Here is a 27219-nt window from a genome sequence, read left to right on the forward strand (position 1 = left end):
CAAACAAAAATAATATTTAACCTCTTTAAAAAGAAACTTGAAGCAAGGTCTTGTAGCTCAGGCCCACAATCCCAGCTACCCCTCCGTACAATTTCCAAGTCAGAAAATACCTGACAAGGGCTGTCCTAATAGGTGAAATAAGGCAGAAGTATTAGAAGTTCAAGGTCTACCCAGGCTATAGAGAGCGAGAGCAAAGCCAGCTTGGGCAACTTTGTGAGGCTCCATCTCAAAATAAAATCTTTAATTTAGAACAAAGCAAAATAAAAATGGTTTGGGATAATGCCCAGTGACAAAGAATATTTATTCAGCATAAGCAAAACCCTAGATTCAATCCCCAGAGCCATTTTAAAAACGGGGTGGGGTAGGTAGGGGAAAAGTTATTCTTAGGACTAACATGCTAGAGAAAGAAAAGTGACTTATTTACAAGTTATTTATAAGCTGTGGCTTATATAAAGAGAGTAAAACTCTGAAGAAATTGTTTTTCAGGCATCTGAATGACGGCACAGCTGGAATAGTGCAAAAGCTGTTTGGGATGACATGTCAGTTTTGAACAGACAGAATAGGACTAAGGCACCCATTCTCCCCCCTCAAACACACAAAAAATAGCAAATTTAATGTGTTAGAAAAGCAGGCTTCAGCCAGTGAACAATCACTTTGAACAAGTAAGGTAAAAAATTGCTCTTTTTATGACCTGGACCCTCGCTTATCTAGGGTATTTCATTCTGCTTAGATCACACACAAGTATCCACACAGGCAAAACAGGAGTAAAATCACACACAGCCAGAGAATCTGCAGCCAAGACAGACTCCCACTGCTGAGGCTGTGTGAGCAGTCTCTGCTGTGCTGTCCCACTGCTGAGGCTGTGTGAGCAGTCTCTGCTGTGCTGTCCCACTGCTGAGGCTGTGTGAGCAGTCTCTGCTGTGCTCTCCCGTTGCTGAGACTGTGTGATAACCGCCACTGCAGGCACAGACCAGTCTGGGTCTCCTTCTGTTCATTAACTTCTTTGCTGCTACTGAATTTGATCCAGTTGTTAGCTCTGTTTTTCCCCCTCAAATGAGGGATGGAAAACATGCAATGTGTTGTACCTGTGTCACTGCCTTCTTGACATTTTAATGGTAGTTTTTCAAATCACAGGTTGGAACAACCAATAGAACAAGCATTATATAACAATGCTCAGATACTTCAAATATTTTGCATACAAAAATATAAATGATGCTGTTCACTTAAATCATTGAAAACTGCAAAGCAATCAGCATAGTAGAAATTAGACAGTATTTTTGTAGCTGTAATTACAATGCTTTCAAAAGCCATCCAGCAGTGGTGCACTCTTGCTGAAAGGCAAATATATTTAGTTAGGAAGCCAGTTGGGTTTTGTGCAAATTCTGGCTAAAACTTCCAAGTCAGAAAAAAATATGTACAATGATTGTTTTAAGAGGCAAAATAAAAAATATATTTGTGAAAGGCATTAGTCTCTACCTCAAGTGAACCCCTAGCAGTGATATAGATACTGACGGAATTTGTAACCTGAATGATTTGAGATCGTAGTTGAAGAAATCCTTTCACTTGCTACGGAGGAAAAGTAAATACCTATGCTGCTGGCTACAAATTACAGATTTCTGAAAACTCTACTTAAAAGCAGAGAAGGAAAAGGCCTGTCCATTACTTGTTCTACAGTAATGTACAATCTACGCAGCATTGCTTGTCTTACAAAGTGCTTTTGAATATTCGTTTATATGCATATAAAGAATACTGCATTGATTATAATGGGTAGGAAGTCAATAAATAGCTATTGAAAAATGGTGGCGGTAATTTTTATACTAGCTTTTTATTTATAAATTACAATAATACAAATGCTTAACTTCTGTGTAATGAAATGCTTCACATCCAACACAAATTTTAGTTATTCTCTTTAGGACAATCATTACTGACAGATTTTATAAATATAGGCATTAAGCTTCTATGTCTATAAGCATCTCTATAAATATAAATACTTATATTCCTACCTAATTTTCTGTCTGTATTCTTTTCTCAAATACATATCAGGACATATTTCCCATGGTCCTGTGCTCTGCTCTTTTCACCACACAAGAGACCTTGGGGGTCTCTCCTATCAAAGCAGACCCACTGACTATTTGGCATCTGGTGCAGATTAATCTTACATTTCTAGTTCATAAAAAGAAGTCCATTCTCAGTATCCAGCCTAACTCTTGTGGCCACTTTTCATACACAATTCTTAACTACAGGATTAACCAAATGGAACTCCTATTTTTTATTTATTTATTTATTTATTTATTTATTTATTTATTTATTTATATTTTTTTTTGGTCTTTTTGAGACAGAGACCAGGCTGGTCTGGAACTCACAGAGATCTGCCTGCCTCTGCCTCCTGAGTGCTGGGATTAAAGACATGTGCCACCACATCAGGCTCCGGAACTCCCCTTTCAACAAACTAACCATCATTGCTATTAATGTTTCAGAAAAATATAATTATGATGGATGCAGGAAAATATATATCTTTTCTAACAAATCCATGTGTTCCAATATCATTGAAATAAATCATGAAAATTATAAAGTACTATAAAAGCCAGAGTGAAAATGTTATTTTTAAGGAAGCCAACTATATAGAAACCAATTCAAATCAAAACCAATGGAATAGCTCCACATTTGCACCAGACTGCTGACAACTAAAAGCATAAATACACAAAAACATTAAGCATTGACCACAGTCTAACAATAACATTTTTTAGCGAGAATTTTCTGTCCCACATCCATCTCATACTTGAACATCGCATTCAGTCCTTCCAATTGCTCTTCTGGTGGTGCTGTTTTGTAGGTGGTGATAATTTCTCAAAGTGCTGGGATGTTCCAGAAGAGAAAAAGAGAAGTTAATAAATTCCCAAAGTCAAGAAGCCAAGTCACAGAGCTGCTAACCTTAGCCCATGTCTTTGTGACTCCAGAGCCTTCGCCATTCCTTGCAAGTTCAGTCTATGCCCCTTGACCTGCTGCCTTGAATGACTGTAGATCCAGGGCAGACGCTGGAACTCCAGCTCAGATGAAAATATCACCTCAGCTGTAAGTGGCTCAGCAGGGAGTCCAGTTCATTCCTTGTTTCTGAGATGCACCAACAGGCTGTATTAATTCTTTTACTGAGTTAATTATAGGTCTCAATTATTTTCATTATCTATATCAAGTGCATTTATTAGGCATTTATTTACAAGAGCTTCTGTATAATGTGAGTGTACATTGTAGTGATTGATCTCCATTTTCTAGAGTTTTATATATAAGTCAAATGTCATTGTTATAGATTTTTTAGAAAAGGGAAGGTTTGCTAAGAAACATTAAACCACACAACTTGGTGTCTTAAGTGCTAAGATTAACAAAAATATGCCAATGTTTTTCTTTAAACAGAATCTTTTCTAAAGTTGACTTTCAAATTTGGAACTTTGACTTTCAAATGCGATATCCAAAATTAGAAATGACCAATAAACTAACATCAATCAAATAAAATAGTCATTAAAATTGAGGTAATGACTACCTTAAAAGCTAGCAACAAACAGAAACCATCCCTGGAATATTTGTTTAAGTAAAACTCTACCAGGAAGGGCTCATGATAACTTAGTGAAGTTTCTTACGACCCAAGGCCAGTTCTCCTGGAAGGGTTTGCTATGAAAATAATCTGAGGAAAGAAACAAAAGCATAATTAATTTCCCACTGTAATAATTTCTTCATAGAGAGTGATTAGCATGGAAACTCTTTGGAAGGATATTTGGAAAATATTGTTCTCAATTCTCTTTTTCATATACCAGTTTATTACACAGAGCTAAGTTTAGGCATAAATTATCAAACACACAAATGTTTGTAATATGTGTTTGCAATATGTGTTTTCGGACAAAGTAAAAATTTGCGATTAGAAATTGTGATTACAGGCAGTGGTTTATAGTCATAGTTCACAGTAAAACAGGAAAAGTCAGCCCTCTCATTCTTATCATTTAACTGTTCCTACTTATCACGAAGGGTAAAAAAATACAGTCAATATAATATTGATCAGTAAGATATGGAAGAGGCTGGGGTAAAGAACACTGACTACTCTTGCACAGGACCTACACATGACATCCACATGGCAACTCACGGCTATCAGTATTCTGGCCTTTGTGGGCATTGTATACATGTGGTGCACTTACAAACATACATGCAGAATCATATGCTTCTTATTTCTGAAATGGACCTTGGGAAGTGTCTGGTTCTTACTGGGATTTGGTGTTTAAATATTCTACCTCAGTAGAGTGAGGGGTGTATGAGGGACACAGCTGGACATAGGCTGATAACTGTTAGGGCTGAATGATAGGCACATGAGATTTCTTATATTATTCTTCCTACTTTTTCATGTATTTGAATATTTCAATAATAAAATTCAAAACAATGGGAAGATCATCTAAGTTTACATATTTATGGAACTCTTTCTCAATGGTGGCCTACCTTAGAATTTAAGGCTCAGAACACCAGTGACAGCACATGTAAATAGAAAATATTATTTATTTAGAACTTAAAACTAAATTTGCTTACTTTCTTGTGTTTTGATGGCTCCTATAAAGGCATTTTTATTTTAGGGATGTAAGAAAATCACATTACATTTTAAATAAAATAGTCTCTCACCTCAGGAAGAAATTATTAGGAAATTTCCCCTTAAATTACATGTGACTGAAGCTTTATTAGTTTATTAATATTGGAAGAGGAAACATTTTTATCAAATAATCTTCCCTTCTTTTTAAAAATGCACTTTGTTTTACCTTCTCTGAATCCATAATGCACAGGTAGACCTCTTGGTGAATGAGTACTCATTCCCTAGGGCTATAATTAAAATGCAGTTACAAAAGGTTATGGATCATCATTTAGGATCACGGAGTATGAGGAAACTAATTCAAATTGTGAAAGAAAAATGGTTTCAGAATGTGATCATAAAACTCTTCACCTTTGAGACATTGGTCTCAATAACGTGCAACATCTAGATGTTTGCCAAACCCCGAGGCAGTGCTGAGAGCCCTCAAGTCCTCACAAACCCATATCCCAAAGTCACCCTCAATATTCAGATGAGACATTGGACTTGTTACTGTTCTGGATTACAAATGAACATTTATTAAAGCATGAAACCAAGGTTTGCAAGAAGATGCACCACACAGAAAAATGATTTTGCCTTAAACTGCTTCCAGGTAAGGTTTTCAGAAGTCTTACATTTATTCTCATTGTCACTTCCTAAGAAGGCATACGTAGCTTGCTGGAAGGCATACCCTGAGTTGATTCTAGACAACATTAGAGTCCCTGTCTAGTTTACAAGGTACAGGTTGCAACTCTGATATTACAGTAGCCAAGAAAAAAAGCATCTGTTCTGGTACATTTATTAGTAAACCTTCGTCAACCAAAGGAAGTCTATATTCAGGGTCATTGCCTGTCCCTGTGGTATAAATATATTTAAAACTTTGAAACCCTAGCAGATTCCACATAATTGCTAAGGGAGAGTTGAAGTCCCTACATTGACTGTTTTTTAATAATTTAGAAAACTCTTGCTTTACTGACTTGCACATACAATGGTTTCTCTACCCTGTACTTACAGAATATTCTTGTTTCATTGTGTTCAGATATCTGAGTGATAAATTGAAGAATCACAAAACTGTGATCAGGAATGGCATCCATCAGGAAAAAGTATTCATTGCTGGGGAAATTTAAATGCCCTATTCATTCTTTATCCACCTGGATTGTTTTTACAGTCACTGATGTTCTCCTTCTCCCACGAAGTTCATCAGAGAGCACAGCAATTTCCTGACAAACCCTTAGGTTCAGCTTTTACCACAAAGAATAGGTTTTATTCCTAAGACCACCTTTTAAAAGGCAAGGGCTAAGGCTGTGTCTCCCATGATTCCCAGACAACACAGGTAAAGGAACTCACCTCCTTCATCTGGCCAAGTGAGCCACGGTTAACCAGACTATCTGTCATTTTTAGGGTTTTCACCAAGTAAGTAAAAAAAAAAAAAAAAAGAAAGAAAAATCCTCTAACCAAATAATCTCTTCAACATTTATTTTAGCACATTCCTTACTTCCATTGATTGTAAGTTTCAGTTATGAAAAGTATAAGTTGTGACTGGGAGATGGCTCTGTGGGTAAGCACTTGCTGGATACATAGGCTTGATAGTGCAGGTCTGCGATCCCAGTTCCCCTGTGGCAAGATCAGAGGTAGACACACACACACCATAATACACACACATATTCTAATACCCCATATGCATATATACATACATAGAAATATATACACATACATATATACACATAAACACGTGCATATACATATACATGCATACACATATATACACATACACACATGAAGAAACATGTATACATACCACATACACATAACATACACCACATACACACCAAATACATGCAAACATATGCATACATATACATATATGCACATAAACACATACCACACATGCATATACACATATACATGCACGTACACACATGTACATACACATACATATACACATGCATACACATATACAGATTAAGAAACACATACACACAACACATACACATAACATACACCACATACATATATACATACACATACACACAAACACATGCACAAGACTCACAAATATTCACATAAACACACATATGTGCAAACACACACATACACATACATACACAGAATACTCACCTAAAGCCATGTATATACTAACACACATACACATGTAAAGAAGCATACACACACACACACACAAATGAATGCAAAAATTGCAGGTGACCATCCCGCTGTCTTGTGTGTATAGAATTAACTTTTAAAAACCAGACCTTTTACTAGATGTGAGAACAGTATCCCACGCTTTCATTTGCAGTTGACAGTGCTATACAGGCCCGTGCTGTGCATCACAGTAGTCATCAATGACGTGTAGCTAATGAGCACTTGAAATGTGGCTTGTCCAGGCTGAGATGTGGAATCAGAGGAAAATGCACAATGGATTTAAGAGAATTAGCATGAAAAAGTCTTTCTGATACTTTTACTGACTGTATATGTAAATAATATTTTATATAAGTAAAACACAATCTAAAATACCTTGTGATTCAAATCTCCTCTGTGATGTAAGATACCACCACTGTTAACACATTCTTATATTGGAAATATGATTTTCTATAAGAATTTTTAAATTTATTTATACTTTAAGTATTATTTATTGTTTTTTATTTATTACTACTTGTGTCATTCGTTTTTAATTTTACTGAGTTTTGTGTATTTCACACAGAAAATCATCTTTATACCCCCTTCCCCTTTGGCACCTTCCCATAGCCCCCACACTAGAGTTCATACATTCTGTCATTTGTATTTATACCTATTATGTCAAGTTAGTGTCCCCAAATGTCCCTCAGTGCAAGTTCATCTGCAGGGGTTTAGTCAGCCTATCTGGTGTCTCTTTCTTCAAGATCAGCTCTTCCTTTTCCAGCAGTAATCAGCTGCCAATAATTCTTCCACTAAGATTGGAGTTCGCTGTTCATTTCCACAGATCTGTGCTGGTTTTTTGTCTGCCTAAGTTTTCATGGGTCTTGTGCATGCTGACACCATTGCTGTAGGTTTGTATGAGAAGGGTCGCAGATGCCTGAAGGACCATTTCTATATGGTCATGGACCGCCTCCCTGGCTCTTACAATCTTTCTGCCCCATCTTCTGCAACTGTCCCTGAGACCTGAGTAGGTAGACTTCAATATAGGAGTCCTGTCTAAGAACCCACACTCTACAGACTCTTATTCTCTGTGTTTGGCCATTTGTGGCCTTTTGTGTTCCCAGCCCTCTGTTGCATGAGGGGGCCTCATTGATGAGAATTGAAACATGCATTAGTGTTCTCTTTACCCCTTATTCTATGTTCTGTGAGTCTTGGGTGCAGAGGTTGCATCCTAGATGTGTCACTTAGGCTTGGGCAATTCACAGAGAATCTCTGTGTGTGACCAGTGATGTAACTCTGTAATTATCTCTGTCTGTTGAAAATGAAGCGTCTTTGATGGCTGATGACTGGGATACTTGTCTGTAAATTTAAGGATCCATATTTTTCACATAGTAAGAAATTATATTTGTCTAGGGATAGGAGAGCCTTGGGTTTTCTTTAAGATCTATGACCTCTTCTACTATGTGTATTTGCCTAGGCTTACAGTACCAGACATGAATTTCCTCCCATTGAGTGAACTTTAAGTCCAATTAGGTAGCTGTTGATTACCCCTAAGATAAAAGCGCCACTACTGCACCAATGTCGTTTGCTGTGCTGGTCATTGATGTGGTTTTTAGGCCTTGAAGCTACGGTTGGGTCATTGATTGATGTTCTCCCTTACCAGCTTGTGTAGTGCTCTCCAAAGCTACTGGGTGAGGGATGTGGGAGGAGTTGGAGGGGGAGAGAGGGGAGTGGAAATGATGTAAGTACAGTACTCATGTAGGAAATTCTCAAGAAAAAAAATTTAAGATACTTCCCAGTTAAGTCAAAACTAAATTTTAACTTTTATTTTCAATATCCTCTGTCGCTCAGTTTTTTCCCCAGCACAGTCACAAAACAAAAAGATGAGCTGGCTTGTAGGCTGAGAATGTAGCTCAGTGATCAAGTCCTGGCCTAGCATGCAGAGGGCCGTGGGCTCAGTCCTGAGTACCCAAACCAAACCAAACACCTGGCTTGAGATTCATTCTCTCCCCCCACCCCCATTTTAAAATGTGGCCTGCATTGAGGTAACAGAGAATGGATAAGAAATTAAGACCTCGGCTCCTAAGTGGTAGACATGGGATGACTTTAAGTAAACTGTATGGGTTAACTTTGCTTACATGTTGTGACAAGCCCTTGATTGATATTAAAGAAAAACATCTCTCGGCACTCTTTCTCAGATCTCGCTGTTGAGCAGTGACTCTCATCAGTTTGTATTATATTAGGTATCCAGTGTCTTACTAGTAACAGGAACTGGGTCTGACAGAAGGCAGAAGCTAGCTATAAATCCTCACATACACAGAAAAGGAGAACTTGATGAAATAAAAGAGACAAGACATCAGTCAACTGAGTTAACTAGCCCACATTGGAGTCAGCTAGGAGGAGTATATATGTACCTCAAAGCCCAAAGATGCTGCAGCCCTGAGTGTGGCAAGGGCAAGAGTTTTAATCACCTCCAGGGAAGCTTTTACAATAAACATTGTTATTCCACACAAGTTCCATGTTAGAGAGGAAAAATATATGCTTGTCCCTGTCTTCTTAGCTAGTGATATGAGAAGAAATGACCCAAGGTCTACCCCACAAATAAGATAGTCATCCTATAATAGTGGTGATTAAGACTGAATCAAAGGAAAGATTGCTTTGGGGGAACACAATGAGATTTTGTTTACTGAGTAAATTGCCAAGTAGGTTCAGAAAGGCTAAAGAAAATATATGAACCTGAAATTATTCAGGTATATACAAAAGAGAAGTGAGAGATTGAGAGTTGGTCTTTACTTGAAAGAAACAGGTATTTTCTCCCCCACTGGACTCAAAAGCCATCATACTAAAACGGAAGGTCTTTTTGAAAACTGGGCCACAAGGAAAGAACTATATGTAAATTTTGTCATTCATAACTTACTTATAACCCTTTATTTCTACTGAGCAAGTCCTTCTGGTCATCATATGTGAGGCTCCTCACCATCTGCATACTGTTAGCACATTCTGTGATTCCCAGGTAAGAAGATGTGAGTTCATAAAAAAACTCCCCCTACAGGAAGCACATTCCCCTAGTCATACAACACCTTTGAACTTCAGCTGCCCTGTTTGTGTGTGTAAAGAAAATGCATGTGTGTTTTATCACTGAATCCTCTTAAAGACTCCCCCAGATGAACCATTATTGTCATTGCTCAATTTAGTTTTAAGCAAAGTTATATTACAAACAATTTTAAGGGGTTGGAGAGATGGCTCAGCATTAAGAGTACTGGTTGTTCTTGCAGAGGACCCAGGTTCAGTTCCCAGAACTCACATGGCAGCTAACAACCATCTGTAACTCCAGTTCCAGGGCATCCAACACCCTCTTCTGACCTCTCTGGGCATGGCACAGCATGGGTACACTTACAAACCTGCAGGCAAAACACTCATACACATAAAATAAAAAAGAGAAAGAAAGAATTTTAACATAGATATGGACATGAAAAGAAAGTTTGTATGCTAACCTAAAAAATTAATTTGAAGAGAGATTGAGAGCAAAGCAGAGAGAGAGAGAAAGAGGGAGGGAGAGAGAGAGAGAGAGAGAGAGAGAGAGAGAGAGAGAAATCATTTAACTAAAATAAAACCAAGCACAGATAAAGAATTCCAGATGTTTTGCAGCCTGAACATATCACTGTGGTCCTCCCTGTGTGTGGCACAAAAGACCCTCTTCTGCCCTTGCTTGGCTTTTCTTCCTTGAATCCCTTTTGTCTTTTTTTTCCTTTTAACATTTGGAAACATAATCTGACCATTTTCACTGAAGGAAATGTTCTTGTTAGTGGAAGAACTGCCAGGTTCTGTTCGCCATCCCTACAGCCTTAGCCATAGCTGAAAATGAGTCACAAAAGGAACCCATGAGTTAGTTGCCAGGGCAAACAACAACAAAACATCATTTGCTGAAATTATTGAAGTATTTTTGTTTTGTCTAGAGTTTTATGTCATTTTTTATTTGGCTCTGAAAGTTTTAAGGAACTGTTTGTTGACCAACGACTATGTTTTTTGCTCTCTGTAAAAATGTAGAACGTGGCAGTGGCACCTGGTTCAGCTGACAGGGTTGCCAATGGTGATGGGCTGCCAGGAGATGAACGAGCTGAAAACAAGGAAGAAGATACAGCAGGTGTTGTGAAGTTTGGATGGGTGAAAGGTGTGCTGGTGAGAAAACTTCATGTTTCCAAATGAAAACTAGCCACTCAGTGATCTGAGGGGCTGCGTTAGCCAGACCCGGACAGTAGAGTTGCAGAGGTGGCTGGGCTCTGCCCTAGGCTCACTCGCTTTCATCCCCTTCATCCACAGGTAAGATGCATGCTCAACATCTGGGGAGTCATGCTCTTCATCCGCCTCTCCTGGATCGTTGGAGAAGCTGGAATTGGTGAGCAATTTTCCCCTTCTAAATTATTTTTATGTGAACTGTGAACTTAATAAGCAACTTGGTTTTGCCATCAGTGCTGCAGAAGATGAAGGTCACAGAAATAATTTACACTTGAGCACCTTTTACTACAATGTCAGAGAAGTGAGGTGAGGTACTAACTCCTATGACACTGGAATTTTCCAGTTTGTTCAGTTTGTCAAGAAAGTGAATGGTCAAGCAAATGTTTGTTTGGTTTTGGGTTTTTGCTTTTTTCTTTCTTTCTTTGAGACAGGGTCTCCCTGTAGCCCCAGCTGGCCTAGAACTCACTGTGTAGACCAGGCTGGCTTTGAACTGGCAGAAATCTGCCTGCCTCTGCCCCCAAGTGTTCAGATTAAAGGCATGAGCCACCATACCTGCTTTATTTTTGATAGAGTTTAAAGTATATAGGTGTATAAAGCACATTCACTTTAGATGACTGCAGTCATATTTGGGGCTATACTGACACCTGCATTTTAGTTGCTCTAAATATCCTTCTTTTAAGCTTTGCAACATTTCACAAAACAAAAAAACTTGTGGAAACTGGCCAAACCAAAAATAACCTGATTAATAAAAAGTACTGAAATACTGAATATTTCCAAAAGAAATAATTTTGTACTTTCCAATATCAGCAATAAGAAAGCTGTTAATCATAAAATATTCCCCACATGAACCTAAAATGATCATTGAAATGATTCAAGTCATTGTAAATGTAGATAACCAATTTTTTTCTGAATGTAAGACATTGATATTATGTTAGGAATAATGAGTTAATGTTTTTAAATATTACATTCCATTTAAAATATTCTATTGTGCCAAAAAGCATTTTTGTTGAGTATAAAATGTATTTGAAAAACTTGCTTGAATTTTACCAAAGTTGCTGATTTAATGTGATAAAAATTAGCGACGTTCTATGTATGTGAACTACATTATGGATTCGGTTTTGAGGGGAGACTCACAAATCTTGGTATGGAGAGCATAGAAGCTCAGCTGTGCCTTCAGATGCCACTTGGAAGGCATCTCGATTTGCATTTAAAAGACACCTGGGGGTTATCTACCACTTTCGTTTCTCAACACACCCTCAGAGCCACCAACAGATGCCCCGAGACAGGAAGGGCTAAGCTGTAACAGGAAACACTGGAGCCATTCCCATCGTTTTTCCATGTTCCATGTTTGGCAGCTGCTGTGTTCCTGCCAAAGGGCTGCTTGCTGGTTTGATGGTCTGTAGCAAATGAGTGTGTGGGGCCGCAGGGGCCAAAACAAGTATACGCTGCTCCTTGGAAAATCCACAAGTCAGTAGTGCCAAGGCTTGCTCCCGGACTTCATGCAAAATTAGGCTTTTAAGGGCAGTTTAGTAACTTATTGAGATCATCAAGAAGCATTTCTTTGTGTGGAGGTGTGAGCATAGCCAAGGGCAAGAGCAATTCTTTCTAATGTAACATTTAACACCCATATGTTTGGGCAATAATCTGAACTGTAATCAGATCTTACTCCACAGACAACCCAGCTTCACGTTTATTACAAAGGTGTAAATCATGAAGACTCCTCTCTCTGCTGAACCATTTGCTGTGCTTTGGAGACATTAGTGTGTTTAAGCAGAAGTCTCTTTGCTTGCACAGTTGAACTGCACATTAGAAGTCAATAGAAATCTACCTAATGATGTTCAGTGAGTTTTCCCTTGATTGGAAGTATGTGGGGTTTGCTTTTTCTTACTCTCTTTTACTTCTCAGAGCATGGTTCAGTGAGTAGCAGACACTTATCAGCCATCAATATGGGCATTGCTGTGAACCAAAGATAAATGTGAAGTCACCATTTGGTACTATTTGGGTTTTCTGTGTCGCTGATTTTCTCATCCATTTTTCTGACTTTTTCCTCTATGTTGCAAACTCTCCTCTCTAGGGTCTGCATTGAATTCATATCCTGCTGATCATTTTTGCCAGAAAACTTTTGAAACCTTCACCTGACATGTTACCGACATCAGTCTCTTTGAGTTCATGGCTGAGGAGTTAGGATCTTTCAGATGAGTTATGCTGCCTTGCTTTTTCATGCATGTCTCCTATGTTTCTGTGTTGATTTGCACATCTGTTGGTTTGGACATTTCTTCTGGAATTTTTGGGAGAGGAGTCTCCTTATTGACCCATCTTTTCTTTTCTTTCTTTTTGTGGGTTTTTTTTTTTTTTTTTTTTTTTGAGATAGGGTTTCTCTGTAGTCCCAGCTGACCCAGAACTCACTATCTAGATAAGGCTGGCCTCAAACTCACAAAGATCCCCCTGCCTCTGCCTCCCAAGTGCTGGGATTAAAGGCATTGGCCACCACACCTGGCTATCCATCTATTCTTGATTAGTACCACTTGATGAGGCAAACAAACTGCTTTTGGAAGCAGATTCTGTCACAATCACACACACACCCACACACACACACACACACACCTGCCAGTGAACTGTCCAGTTGGTTGTATTTAGCTTAAGAAACAAACATAAGTACTTTCTTCTTGCTGTAAACATAGCTTAAAAAAGAAACCTGGACACATTTTCAAGCCAGACCCTGGGAACAAGCCAGAGGGATCTAGAACAGTAGCTACAGTCTGTGGACAACCATTCTGGGGCTCGGAGTTTGGGCTGCCCTATTCATAAAAGTCAATGGTAGACTAACCTGGCAATAGTGTCCAGTTGTTTCTCTGCATATCATTTTCAAATTAACCATTAAGCAGGAAAGCTGGTGTGAAAAGCAGGTTTGACCTGAAGCAAAGCCACTGAGACTCTGAGTTTCAGTCTCATTTAAAACTTAGGGAACTGAGTTCATTCTCTCCCAATCAATTCTTTGAGAATATACTAAAGAAACTTGCTAAACCGGAAGACAGAAGTTGAAATGGGCTGAGGCCAACTTTGTCTTCTCTCTATAGGGTAAGAATTATCTTGGGAGTGACATAGAAAATGCAAAGCTTGGTAGTGACTTTTAAGTTTTGAATGTACATATTTGGTATTTCCTGCAGCAGGTGATTCAAGGACGACATTTTAAGAAAACAGTGAATGACACGTTCTCTCAGCTGCCTGTCACCCTAGGATCCTGTTTGATTATGAGAGAGAAACAAGCTTCTCACTGGTTTAAAGTTTAAAACAGTGCTCTAAGATTTCAAATAATTTACAAAAACATATGCAACACAAAAGGATGCAGTGAGAATTGTTCCTAAGATAATGGTAAGGAAATCATGAAGTTAGAGTAGGGGTGATATCACACAGTACAAAGCGTGCAGGTCGTACAGTGTCTTGGGTGTGCTAAACATTCACTCTCGAATATCAATGTTGCGGGCAAATAATGTACCAAGGCTGATAACAAATTACCTTCTGTGGCACCAGGACCTAAGATCTCCCAGCAAACTAGAAATGCTGCTCATCACAGTGTCCCCACAAAACAGAATGTTCAGTGCAACTATTTCCTACAGCCTCCAACTTTTAGGAGTCTATATGGGGACAAGGTGGGGTTGAGGTGGGGTACTTGCCTAGCATAAGCAAGCCCCTGGGTTCAACCTCCACTAAAAGGAAAAGAGAGGGTGGAGAAGGAGAGGGAAAAGGAAGGGAGGGAGGGAAGGAGGAAGGGAGGGAGGGAAGGAGAGAGGGAGGGAGGGAAGGAGGGAAGGAAGGAGGGAGGGAGGTTGGTCATGTCAGCCAACTTGCTGAGGAAACGTGCTGTGACCAAAGCAACATGGCCCAAGTTTTCAGCTTGTACCCCACAGTTAGTTCCTTGTTACTTCACTTTAACCTACTGAATAGCCTAAAGACTTCTGCCAGAGCCAAGGGATAGCTGTGTACCTTATCCCACTTCTACTCTTTCCCTCCCTCTGCTTCCCATTCTCTTGGGGCATGGCCAGAAAGATCATGGCCAAGGCCATGCTTCTAACATAAGAGAACCTGCAAACAACCTTTATGTGTGGGAACACCCAGGAGCATAGCGTTGAGAGAGGGCTCTGGATGGAGCCACTGAACTAGAAGGTTGTGTCTCCACAACCTTCTCCTGAATTCTGGATCAGCTTCCTTTGGAGAAGAGTATCATAGGGAAGGAGGTGGCAGTTTCCTTCTATCCATCTTAGATTATTGTCTGTAGCCTCATAAACTCATCTGTCAAAAATCAGATTAACAAGAGAACGACATGTTTATTAATATGTACCGTGAATATACATGGGGTGACTAGGTGATAGGTGATTCAAAGGGGCAGTTAGCATACGTGCATGTCATCTTAACAAAAGAATAATAAAGCTGCAGAGAAGCCTTTAGACAAAGAAAAAGGAATTTGAGTTTCTAGGGTGGCAAATTGTGGGAAGCAAAATAAATAGAGAAATTGTTGGAAGATAAGGATCGATCTGGAAGGCTTGCTGGGTTCCTGTGTCACCTTCTGCAGGATGGTAAGGGTCTGAGCCTGCCTCTATGCATGAGCTTCTGTCCTTCCAGATAATGGAAGCAAGAACATGTTTATAGATGCTTAGTCCCACTTAGGCAAGTAGGAAGGGACAGGGAGTCTTTCTTGCGCCTAATCTATGTCTACTTGGGTAGCTCAAAAAAAAAAAAAAAAACCACAACAATCCTCACTCCAGTGTGGTACATTATGGCACATTCTGCCATCCTAAACATCCTCCTGGCTGTGTATTTCTTGAAACTACAAGCAAGCATGACTTTCCTCTTTCCTTTACATTTGGCCTCTACCACTTTCTCCTCATAATCATTGCCCTACTGAACCATAGAATCCTCAAGGGCAGATTTTCCATTTCATTTTATTTGTGCCTTGTTTCCCACACTGTCTACCACACAGCTAGATACAGAGAAGGCTTTTAATAAACACTAGCATTTATGAGAATTGTGGGTATGCTGAAGAAGAAGCTCCACGGACTGTATATGGTGCTTTGTGCAGAATGAAAGGAATTCACATCTGCATCCTTTCTAGCATAATTGCCATTTGGGGCAGGAAATAAGTAAATTCTGAGGTCACACAGCAAATAAATTAATATAGTCAAAATGGTTCTGTCTGATTTACCCACCTTCACCTAATGAACAATTTGCTAATAAAGAATTTTTCCCAGAAAGTTGGTGTAATCAACCTTCAGTCACGACTGGAAAGTGTTTAGAGCATCAAAAATGGGGTTAGCCTTACATTTGACCATCCTGAATTGTTTCTTTTGGGGCAGCACAGCACTGTGCCTTCCGGCTCTTGAGTTTCTTGGTACCTGAATGGTGATTTCATGGCCCACTTGTTAAACTCGAATGGGGTCCTTCAGTGACTACCATAGACTTGCTTGCTTTGATGTAAACGAGCCAATGGATTATTCCATCATTTAATTGCCTTTATTTTTCCTCTCTCAACTGAGGTCTTGGTGTGATAATCATCGGCTTAGCCGTGACAGTGACTGCTATCACTGGTCTATCCACCTCTGCTATTGCCACAAATGGATATGTCAGAGGAGGTAATTAAACTTCTGACCCACAACATCATTTGTAAGGTAAAGGCAACACAGGCTCCAATAGCTCACCATTGACCTTTCTGGAGTGTTTTCAAAGGTAATGCAAGTTGGTTCCTTTTTTCCCCCTAGGCAAAGGGATGCAAGAAAAATGAAGAAGGATTTAACCTTTATCAAATCCTCAACTTTCTCATTCAGGTTCCTCTCAAACAAGAGAGAAGGTCAAATGTCATGTTTTCTCTTTTCACAGCCAGGGTAGTTCCTCTCCCAGGACAGAAGCAAAAGGCAGAGTTTGCTTTCCAGGGCTGCATTTGAACTGTGTTGACTTTTGGAAGCTATCCTTCATCATAATGAGTGGTTCTTGGACTTGATCTTTATGCCTGGCATACCAGTTTCTCCTTCACACAAAGAAACCCATTGGGTCCCAAGGCATGGACCTGGAAACTTAAATTAAAGGCAACATAGGTTGCAGCAATAGGGAGTCCAGGGAAGGAGAGTAAAATGTAATGTCTTCTGTCTTTCATTGCTAACAGGTCTTGGAGTTATCATAATTCTTCTTTCCACCATGGTAACTTCTATTACTGGGTTGTCAACTTCTGCAATAGCAACTAACGGGTTTGTGCGTGGAGGTAAAATCTCTAAGATCTCTAATGCCCTCATCACATGCTACTGGTAGGCAAAAGTTTTCTATATACTTGGTTTTTGATGGGCACAAGGAAGTCTTGCAAAGCTGGATGCGGAGAGCATGGTAAGTGTCATCGAAGTCCACGCTGGTCAGCTCTGGTCTCTGCTTACGGACTCCTGGCACAGTGCAGATTCCTTGAGAAAACTTTTTCTTTTCCAGGCCAGCTGGCACACTCCTTGCTGTTTCTTGGGAAATGACTCAGATGCAGCTCCAGTTTTAAAGTTTAGTTCATTTCAGGGGCCTCCTGGACTGCCGTGGAATGGGATCTTTCAGAACATTTCAGGTTTCTGTGAGGAGACTGACCTTCTGTGACCACTGCCTCCTGAAGTATGGGTGACTTCTCTCAGTACTGGAGCCAAACACGTTTGTTGGGGGGTTTTTCAGGTCTTGGAGTGATCATCATTGGCCTGAGCGTAGTGGTGACGACACTCACAGGTATTTCTATGTCTGCTATTTGCACAAATGGAGTAGTACGAGGAGGTAAGCCGACCACTTTACTTGTGACTATATGCTTTGGTTTCATTGTCCTGCCTAGTGTTGACTGAATAACTGAATATGAATTTTTTATGTTGCTAATTAGCCCCCAACTCTTAAAACAGAACAAAATAATGCAAAATTTAAATAACAGGGTAAAATTACTCTAGCTTAACGTTGAAAGCTTCAGAAAGGGTCCATTTCCTGTGATGAACCATGTTTGAAAGCATATCCATACATGGATTTGCTGTGCCCTGGGTGAGCTCCACTGGCTCTCTCCTTGGTCCCTTCAGCCTCGGTCTTCTCCAGCATCCCACCTGACAATGGTGATCCTCACGCAGTGAACATTTCTGTGCCCAGCCTTTGGGTTCACCCCAAACACTGCTTTTTGTGGAAGAGTCATGGGACCTCACCAAAGAGAAAATTAAAAAATAAATGAAACAAAGAAGTGCTTCAAGGGTCTAGGAGCAAGCAGCCTGGGCAGAAAATGAAAACATTGATCATTGCCCTAACTGCCCTCCCCCAGCTTCCCCTTCCTCTTGGCTTGGCTCCATTGCCCAGATCTCCCCTCCCAGGGCTATTTGTCAGTGATGATTTTGGTTCTGGTAGTTTTTGTTTTTGAGATAGGATCTTACTCTGAAGGGCCAAGCTGGCCTAGAGCTCACTATGCAGCTCAGGCTGGCCTTGAACCCATGACTACCCCTTACCTTGGCCTTCCGAGTTTGAGGATTACAGGCATGAGCCATCCCACCCATCTTTTTCCTATGGGCCTTTTAAAGCACCATCTTACCCACAACACACTTCCTCTCTCCACTTTTCAATGTCTGTACATTTGACTGGTCTGTCTGAGTAGCTGGCCAATTACTTCACTGGACATAATTGAGGTGCCGGAAATCGTGGGCCGGGAGGGATGGTGCTCTACCAGGTAATTCATTACATTTTGAAAACTTTTTTTTTTTTTTTTTTTTTTTTGGCTCCAGGGTCTCCCTGTAGTCCCAGTTAGCCTGGAACTCTCTATGTAAACCAGGCTGATGATCTCACAGATATCTGCCTGCCTCTGCCTCCAAGTGCTAGGATTAAAGGTATAGGTCCCCAAGCCCAACTCATTTTAAAAACTTAGTTTAAAATCTTAGTGAGCACAGGTCCTTCTAGGTAAAAGGTGGCTTTGTTTTAAGTGTGTTTGTTACATGTCATTTCTGTGCTGATTCTACCTACCTCCAAGACTAGCTGAGTATAAGAAGTCATTACAATATCTGTGATACCAAAGTCTCAGCTAGTCTTTTAGTGTTGTAACCCTCAGCTCAGGCTTTCACATCACAGAATTACACGGCTGTATATACAAAGCTATTTTTCAATGTTCAAGGGAGAAACAGTGGCTCCAAGCCTGCTTCTACCCACACCCTCACTTTTTTCTCCATTCGTTTTCTTTCTTATGAGGTTATGAGTATTGAAGCTTTGTTAGGCAAAAAAAAAAAAAAAAAAAAAAAAAAAAAAATAACTGATGTATAAAGTGGACAACACACACCTTTACATGTTGTTTGATCATGTATATGCCAGAAAAGTTGATGCAACAGAAAAAAAGACTGGCCTCAACCTCACTAGGTAACCAAGGACCTCGAACCTGATCCTCCTGCCTCTGCCTCCCAAGTTCTGAGGTCATGGGTGCGGAGCACCATGTCCAGCAAATTGAACCTTCTGCTACTTTGCTTCCTACCCTGGCCTGTCAGCTTCCGGAAATCTGGGATATAAAATTTGACTTCCGCTACATTATTAATTTGAATACCCTAATGCTTTTTTTTTTAAAGATAAAGCATTTGGGTAAAGTTTATTATGTTAATTTATATTTAGATTAGGATTTTTACTTTCAGATTTCAAGAAATTAAATTTTATTGTCCAGTATTCTGTAGACTGTGTATAGAGTAAAAGGAAACGCCAACTATAACTTCATAATGGTGGCACAGGATTTACAAAATTAATACAAATTCAAATTTTTATTGGAATGATTGATATTTGGAATTTCTCATTCAACTCATTTGATCCCATTCCGTCAAGGTGAAGCCCTCGTCTTTCTTGTTCCAGGTGGAGCCTATTATCTGATTTCCAGGAGTTTAGGGCCTGAGTTCGGTGGGTCAATAGGCTTGATCTTTGCTTTTGCCAATGCAGTGGCTGTTGCTATGTATGTGGTGGGATTTGCTGAGACTGTCGTAGATCTTCTTAAGGTAATTAAAGCTTTTATTTGTACAGATAAACAAGATAATTCAATTTAGATTTCTTTTACAGGCCCTAGGGGGAGAGTATTAGGGCAAGATAAGGGGAAAGGTTCAATATATGGTCAGGGGCCTCAGGCATAATATCAGAAGATCGATCCGGCTTTGAGTTTAGCTCCCACCCCATCAGCTGGTAGATCTGAAACTTGTTTTCTAAAACTACAATAGGAACTAATAATACTGTTCTGTGAATTTCACAAAAAAATCAGATAAAAATTAATGTGTATGGAATACTGTGCAAAATAGGAGGCTTCAGGCAGACGGTGGGTATTCTATCTGTAGTCCCACTGCTGTTAACTTACAAGGTTTCCAGAGGTAAAGAGGGTTCAAACACCAGCACAATTCACTGCAGGAAACAAGGCATTACTTAACAAAGTGCCTCACCTATGATGTTCTGCCAACAAGATCATTGAGCCAGTATGGAAAGTAATTCCATCTCTTCCTTCCATGATAGTGGGCACACTAGCTGAGTTCAGGTGGTAAAAGCACCTCTATGTGAAAATGAAATGAATAAATGAGCATGTTGTATACTTCTTAATGCAGGTTATCATCAAGAGGTGCTTTATTGAGTTTGTACACTCTGTTCTTAAGTTGAACAGCACTTATTTTCCAATATTCTCATTGTAAACCACACATTTTTATTCTTTTATGATTCCCCATAACTAGTCCTTTTTTTCTGAAACAAAACACAATAGATGTGGACATACATACTTTTGCTTAGTGCTGCAACAGCTCCAAACACTATGGCTAGAATGAATCTCTAGTTTCTAGCTCCCAACCTTGGCTATCAAAGGTGATCAGAGGAAAAAAGTAATGCTAGGTTATTTGTTTTCTCAAAATCATGAGCACTTAATTTCCCTATTATGCTATGTGGCCCCAGGCATTTGTGTATAGTATCTTTTTTTCTTGTCAAATGTTCTAATAAGACTTTCATGAAAAAAGCTGTCTCTAATCATTTGAATGATTCTCACCACAGGAGAGTGATTCAATGATGGTGGATCCAACCAATGACATCCGGATAATTGGGTCCATCACCGTGGTGATTCTTCTAGGAATCTCAGTAGCTGGAATGGAATGGGAGGCAAAGGTAAACTCCTTGAAATAGCATCAGAACAACTGCTGGTCAAGCCCTGAATAAATTGCAACAATAGAAAGAACCCCATATTCACAAAGAATTACTGTTATTACTTGTTACCATCAAAGGAATAAGTATGAGCTGGGCAGGACATCAAGCCAAGTCTGGTCATGACTCACAGCTTGTGCATCTTGTCATCAGGCCATACTGTGTCCTGCTCAGTGTCATCATGGTGACAGTCACTGAGGTTGCTACCATCTTCATGCACAACCAACGGGGCACTAGAAGTACTCCCTACCTCCCCACACCCGCCATCTGCAATCACAAGCCCTGATCAGAGGTGGGCAGTAGAGGGCAATATGCCAAACTCCAGCTCTGTAGTTAGAATGCCTAGATTTGAATCTGTGTTCTAGCCCTGTGGCCATCAGGAAATTATTTTATATCACTATGCTTCCATTATAGCATTATCTAATACGTAGGGCTTCCAGTGACATTACCTGAATGAATACTGGTAAAGTTAAGGCTGCATCTGCCATACTGTAACCCCCAGGGGACAGTAGGTGCTACTACTGACTGTTCAGGTCAAGTGGTCAGGAAACGCCTGTGGGAGAAGACAATGAAGCTTGAAGGTTGAGAATAAAGAAATTCCTAGATGAAGAGCAGAGTAAAGTGAGACCACAGAAAGCACACGATGGTAACATCAAGCTAGTAGTTTTCAGTGTTGAAAGGACCAAAGGAGGAAAAGTGGACTGGTGAGCTTTGCAGATGGCTTACAGTAGCAGCATGATGCTAGGGTTATGGGCATCACCTGAGTCTCATGAAGCATTCTTTGTTCTGGTTTGCCCTCTGCAGTTAGGAAAGGGAAGAAGCCATAGGTTCTCTCACTGCAGAAGAACCTCAGTCCATACATATTAAAACTTGTAGCTCCATTTATATTCCTGGGACCATCACAGTAGTTACCTACTTACTACTTAGGATGTTCTTGAAATGTTTCCTTCAACTACCTCAGTGCATGATCTCATTGAAGTTGTGGCAGCCATATCCAAGGAGAATGAGTCATGTTAAGATGGCATTCCAGGATCTGGAGAGATAGCTCAGTAGTTAAGAGCACTGGCTGCTCTTGCAGAGGACCTGAGTTTGAGTCCCAGCACCCACATGGTTAACAACCATCTGTAACTCCAGTTCCAGGGAATCCAATGCCCTCTTCTGACCTCTGTGGGTACTGCACAACATGGGTACACTTACACACATGCAGGCAATACACTCATACACATGAAATAAAAATAATAAATAAAATATTTTATTTAAAAATATGCCATCTCAGGGGTTCAGAGATAGCTTAGAAGTCAAGAGAGCTAACTGCTCTTGCAGAGGACCTGAGTTCAGCTCCCAACACCACATGGTGGCTCACAAGTGCCTATAACTCTAGTTTCAGGGTATCTGGTGCCCTCTTCTGACCTCCTCAGGCTTCTACATACATATGGTACACATGCATACACTCGGGCACACACACATGCATAATAAATAAAAAAGTACATAAATACATAAATGATTTTTTTTAAAGATGCCATTCCATACAACATTCTTGGTAAATGAGGCTGGGTAGCTGAGTCTTAAATAGAATAATTGGATAATCTTTCTCCAGTGGACACATAACTTACATGATTGCACAAAGAGCTGTTAAATCTAACTGAATCTCCTTTCACGGTGGATCCAGGCTCAAGTGATTCTTCTGATCATCCTGCTCATCGCTATTGCAAACTTCTTCATTGGAACTGTCATTCCATCCAACAATGAGAAGAAATCCAGAGGTTTCTTCAATTATCAAGGTACATGTGACAAATCAGTTGCTCCTCAATAAATATTTCTGTGTTGCTCTCCCCATCACTACTTCCTGTCTCCAACCCCGCTTATCAGAACTCCAGTGTGGTCTAGGAAAGAGCCTAGAGTAGGACTCAGAAGATCCAGGGCTGGGTCTCAACTCCTGCTTCTCACATGGACAAGTCACCTAACCTGTTTGGGTCTCAGATTTCCTGCACTAAAGTGATAATAATAACCTCCCGAGAGACTGTTAGAAGTAAATATGTAAAACATTTAACATTTAAATGTAATTTTGAAAAGTAAATTCATTCTTCAATTGCAGATGTGCAAGTCCATCGAAAATCAGAACATTGGGCTGTTATCATCTCACTGTTAAATAGGAATAGAAAGTATACTGGGGAAAACAAGCCTAGAGCTTGGACATTTTACTCAGCCATTGCAAATGCTAACATCAACTAAAGCCATCTTTGTCCTCCTGGCACCCAGTCTTGCTAGTGCACAACCTACTGAAGCCTCACTCAGACTCTCAAGTGTAAGGGATGATGAGCTCCTGTGTATCATCCTCTGATGACATCACACTGTGCAGAAGCTGACTGTCCTGCCTGTCCTGCTCACTCTCTTCTCAACACACTGCTGAGGTTTTAGAAAATATTTTTAGCTTCATTATTTATCCACTTGTCAGTATTTGTGTCCCCACTCCCCGTTTTTAAATCCCGTCTTTCTTTATTGTTCTTTTTCCTCCGTGATGAAGACATAATTTGCCTTAGATATTGTTCTATCCCTTTCCCTCCCTCTTGTGTATTTCTGATGGTTTAACCCATCTTTCCTTCATTTCTTGTCCCAGACTCATTTGTTTAGTTTCTTCCTTTCTGTTTTTCTTCTAGATTGTTTCTTTTTCATTAGAGGAATTTAGTAACATTCTATAGGATGGTATTATTTTGTGGGAAAATCTCCTCACCACATTATTCTCTGATCCCTAAGAATTTGGTTTAAGGAAGAGCAAAAAGATTAGAAAATTAGTAGCAAATTTTTAGAATAGCACACCCCACAACCTTCTCTACAGTTTTTAAAGGCCTATAAAAGCAGAAAGTTGATTGTTTTAAGATTAATGCACATGAGAATGTAGCTGTGAGGGGTCTGGGTGGAAGTGTTTATGAGTGTGCTAACACGATTATTAAAGAATTCTGTATTTTCTTTTCCCATTTCTTCTATATTCAGAAAAGACTGGCAGCCTTGGTCTCTAATGATTTTTTTTCAGAGCTCTATCTTAGAGACCTGAAATCTTACGAATACACATTTTGGCTCTTGGGAAGCAGTAACCACAGGATTCACCAGGAATACACCAACATCTTTAAATTCATTCCAATTAGTTTCTAACACTTCTGTGTAGAACTACAGAAGTCAGTGAATTTAAGCTTCTACTCTGTGGCATAATTATCATTTTCCTATAACTTACATTTCAGCATCAATATTTGCGGAAAACTTTGGGCCAAGCTTCACAAAGGGTGAAGGCTTCTTCTCAGTCTTCGCCATTTTTTTCCCAGCTGCTACTGGGATTCTTGCTGGTGCCAACATCTCGGGAGACTTGGAGGTACGTTGTTCCCTCTGCCTTGTAGTCCTGGGAGGTGGCAACATGGTTCATGGTAGACTAAAACCTTCAGAGATTGAATACGATCTCATGTACCTATAGACACCATACTGAAGAGTTCTGCATGGTTATTTATAAGTTCTCTCTTTAAATTCTAAATCTGAATACCTACCAAGATAGTTCATCTAAAACTCATGGTCAGAGACATCGGAACAGAATATATTGACAGCAAGTTATTCTTCTAATAAAATGAATATAGTTCAGTGAGATGATATCAGAACCACACCCTTTTTTTAATTTAATTTTTTATTTTTGTGACTGTCATACATGAGTATTATCTTTGCATTATTTCCATCCCTCCCCATCCACCTCCAAATCCCCCCATGTCCTCCCACTCCCTCTCAATTTCTTGTCCTCTTCTTATTGTACAAATACACGCACACATAATATATATATATATATATATATACACACACATACACATTACACACACTAGTAGTAAATAAAAAATTGCTAGACTAAAGCTTTTTTATGCACACTATATATATATGCACTGAGTCCATTTAGTGGTGCTCCTGTGTACTTGTGTTTAGGGCTGGCCACTTAGGATTAGATAACCTCTCAGGGAGCTAGTCCCTGGAGAAAACTGATTCTCCTCAGCATCCATTGATTGATTGCCTGTAGTTCTCCATCTTGAGGTAGGACCCTGTGAAATTTTCCCCATCCAAGTTGGTGTGTCAGCTGATTTCGTCATTATGCAGATCTGCTAGGCTACCGTACTGAAGATTTCATTGGTGCAGCGTCCCTAGCATGTCTAGAATGCATTAACTAGAAGCAGGTGTCTTCTCCCTCTGGCTCTTATATTTTTTCTGCCCCCTTTTCTATGAGCCTTAGGTGTAGAGGCTGCATTGTAGATGTGTCACTTAGGGCTGGGCACCTCACAGACACTTATTCCCTGTGTTTGTCCAGTTGTGGGACTTTGTAATGGTCTCCATCCATTGCGGAATGGATGAGTGGTGAGAGGTACACTGGTCTGTAAATATACACCTCTTCTTTTAAAATCATAATGAATAATGAACAAAATCATGGGACATCTGAGGAAAAAACAAAAACAAAACAATGACAAAAAAAAAACCTAGCCACATTACCTCTTAGCCCTCCTTCACAGCATTCCATGTCAAGTGTCTTGAGGATCATTGTATTAGCTAGGATGCTGACTTCAATAGAAAGCCACTAGCCTGGACCAAGAATCAAAGCTTGTTTTTTCTAGCACATGAAAGTTTACACAGATAGATCATTTCCAGAATAAGAAAATCCTGTTTCAAAAGGGAACCCAAGAACCCAGAGATCCTCTCTTGTTTCCTCAAGTTCACCCTCTCTGCAAGGTCCTAGATGATTGGTCACTTCCAAGTTCATGCTCTAGTCCCTGTGAAGGGGGCTCAAGATAAAGATCAGCCAATTTCTGGACCTGCATGAATTGCTTCTGCTGACATCCCATTGCTCAGAACTTTGACTTATGTTCTGACCTACTTGCAAAGGATTGTGGGAAATGTATTCTGAAGCAGGGCAGCCACATATCCAGATAAAATTTGAAGGGGTTCTAATATTAAAAGGAGGAGAATTGGGGGACAATAAGTATTCTCCTCTCAAGGCTCAGGGGTCATTGCAGAAGAGGGGATGAAAAGATTCTAACAGTCAGAGGTGGTAGATTAATACAAAGAAAATGTGTTTTCCAGATACTACAGGGTAGTTGCACATAGGAACCCACAGCATGCACCAAGCCTGAGCAATCCCAAGACAGACAAAAACTAGCATGAATAGGGGATGTGGGCAAGAAGCTCCAGCCCTAGCTGAGGATCTATTGGCAATTGACAGCAGCTGGGAGAGGGGGAGTCAGTTTTCTTTAAGGATGTGATGCCCAGTAGGTTGACCAGACTCCAAGGGATGGACCCATGCCCAAGAGCATTTGTGGAGTACAAATTAAATTTTATAGGTCTTTTTTTAAAAAGAAAGAAAAGAAAAATAGGGGCTGGAGAGATGACTCAGCAGTTAAAAGTACTGGCTTCTCTTGCAAAGGACCTGGGTTTGGTTCCCAATACACACAAGGTACTGTAACTCCAGTTCCAGGGAATCTGATACTCTCTTCTCATGTCTTAGGGCACTGCATGTATGTGGTACATGTGCATACATGGAGGCAAAACACTCATACATATACTATGAATAAATAAATATATAAATGAAAAATAATGAGAAGATACAAAGGCAGGGGAATGATAGTGGTGTGGGACAGAAATGGGGGAGGAAGTCTGAATATGATGAAAAATACACATTGTATAAAATTCTCAAAGAATCAATAAAAATATTTTTAAAAGAATTAAAACTTTAAGAAAAATAAAAGATGGGTTTTACCTCACACACAAAAAAGAAGATTCAGGGCTGGAGAGATGGTTCAGCCGTTAAGAACACTGGTTGTTCTTGCAGAAGACCCAGGTTCAAATTCTAGTACCTACATGGCAGCTAACAATTGTCCATAACTCCAATCCCAGGGCATCTGACAGCCTCTTCTGACCTCCGAGGGCATTGCACCACATGGGTGCACTTACCTACAGGCAGGCAATACATGCATACACATAAAATAAAAATAATAAATAAAATTTTTTAAAAAGATTCAAGTTTACTTCAACAAATCAACTTCAAAAGATAAATGTTTTCAAGAGTCATCAGAGTTGTATAGATGGAAAAC

General features: G+C 39.8%; 1 protein-coding gene across 1 annotated transcript in view; it reads left to right on the forward strand.

Annotated features, from left to right (window-relative positions):
- The window catches only part of Slc12a1 (solute carrier family 12 member 1), a 93860-nt gene that overhangs the window by 3660 nt on the left and 62981 nt on the right, over positions 1-27219 (forward strand). Inside the window, exons 3-9 of the mRNA XM_008849418.2 lie at positions 10757-10888; positions 11030-11105; positions 17636-17731; positions 19805-19944; positions 20969-21079; positions 22785-22896; positions 24352-24479. Of these exons, the coding sequence (XP_008847640.1) occupies positions 10757-10888; positions 11030-11105; positions 17636-17731; positions 19805-19944; positions 20969-21079; positions 22785-22896; positions 24352-24479 (795 nt within the window). The remainder of the gene's footprint in view (positions 1-10756; positions 10889-11029; positions 11106-17635; positions 17732-19804; positions 19945-20968; positions 21080-22784; positions 22897-24351; positions 24480-27219) is intronic.

This window comes from Nannospalax galili, unplaced genomic scaffold, assembly GCF_000622305.1.
Source record: "Nannospalax galili isolate Female #2095 unplaced genomic scaffold, S.galili_v1.0 scaffold891, whole genome shotgun sequence".
NCBI classification, from domain to species: domain Eukaryota; kingdom Metazoa; phylum Chordata; class Mammalia; order Rodentia; family Spalacidae; genus Nannospalax; species Nannospalax galili.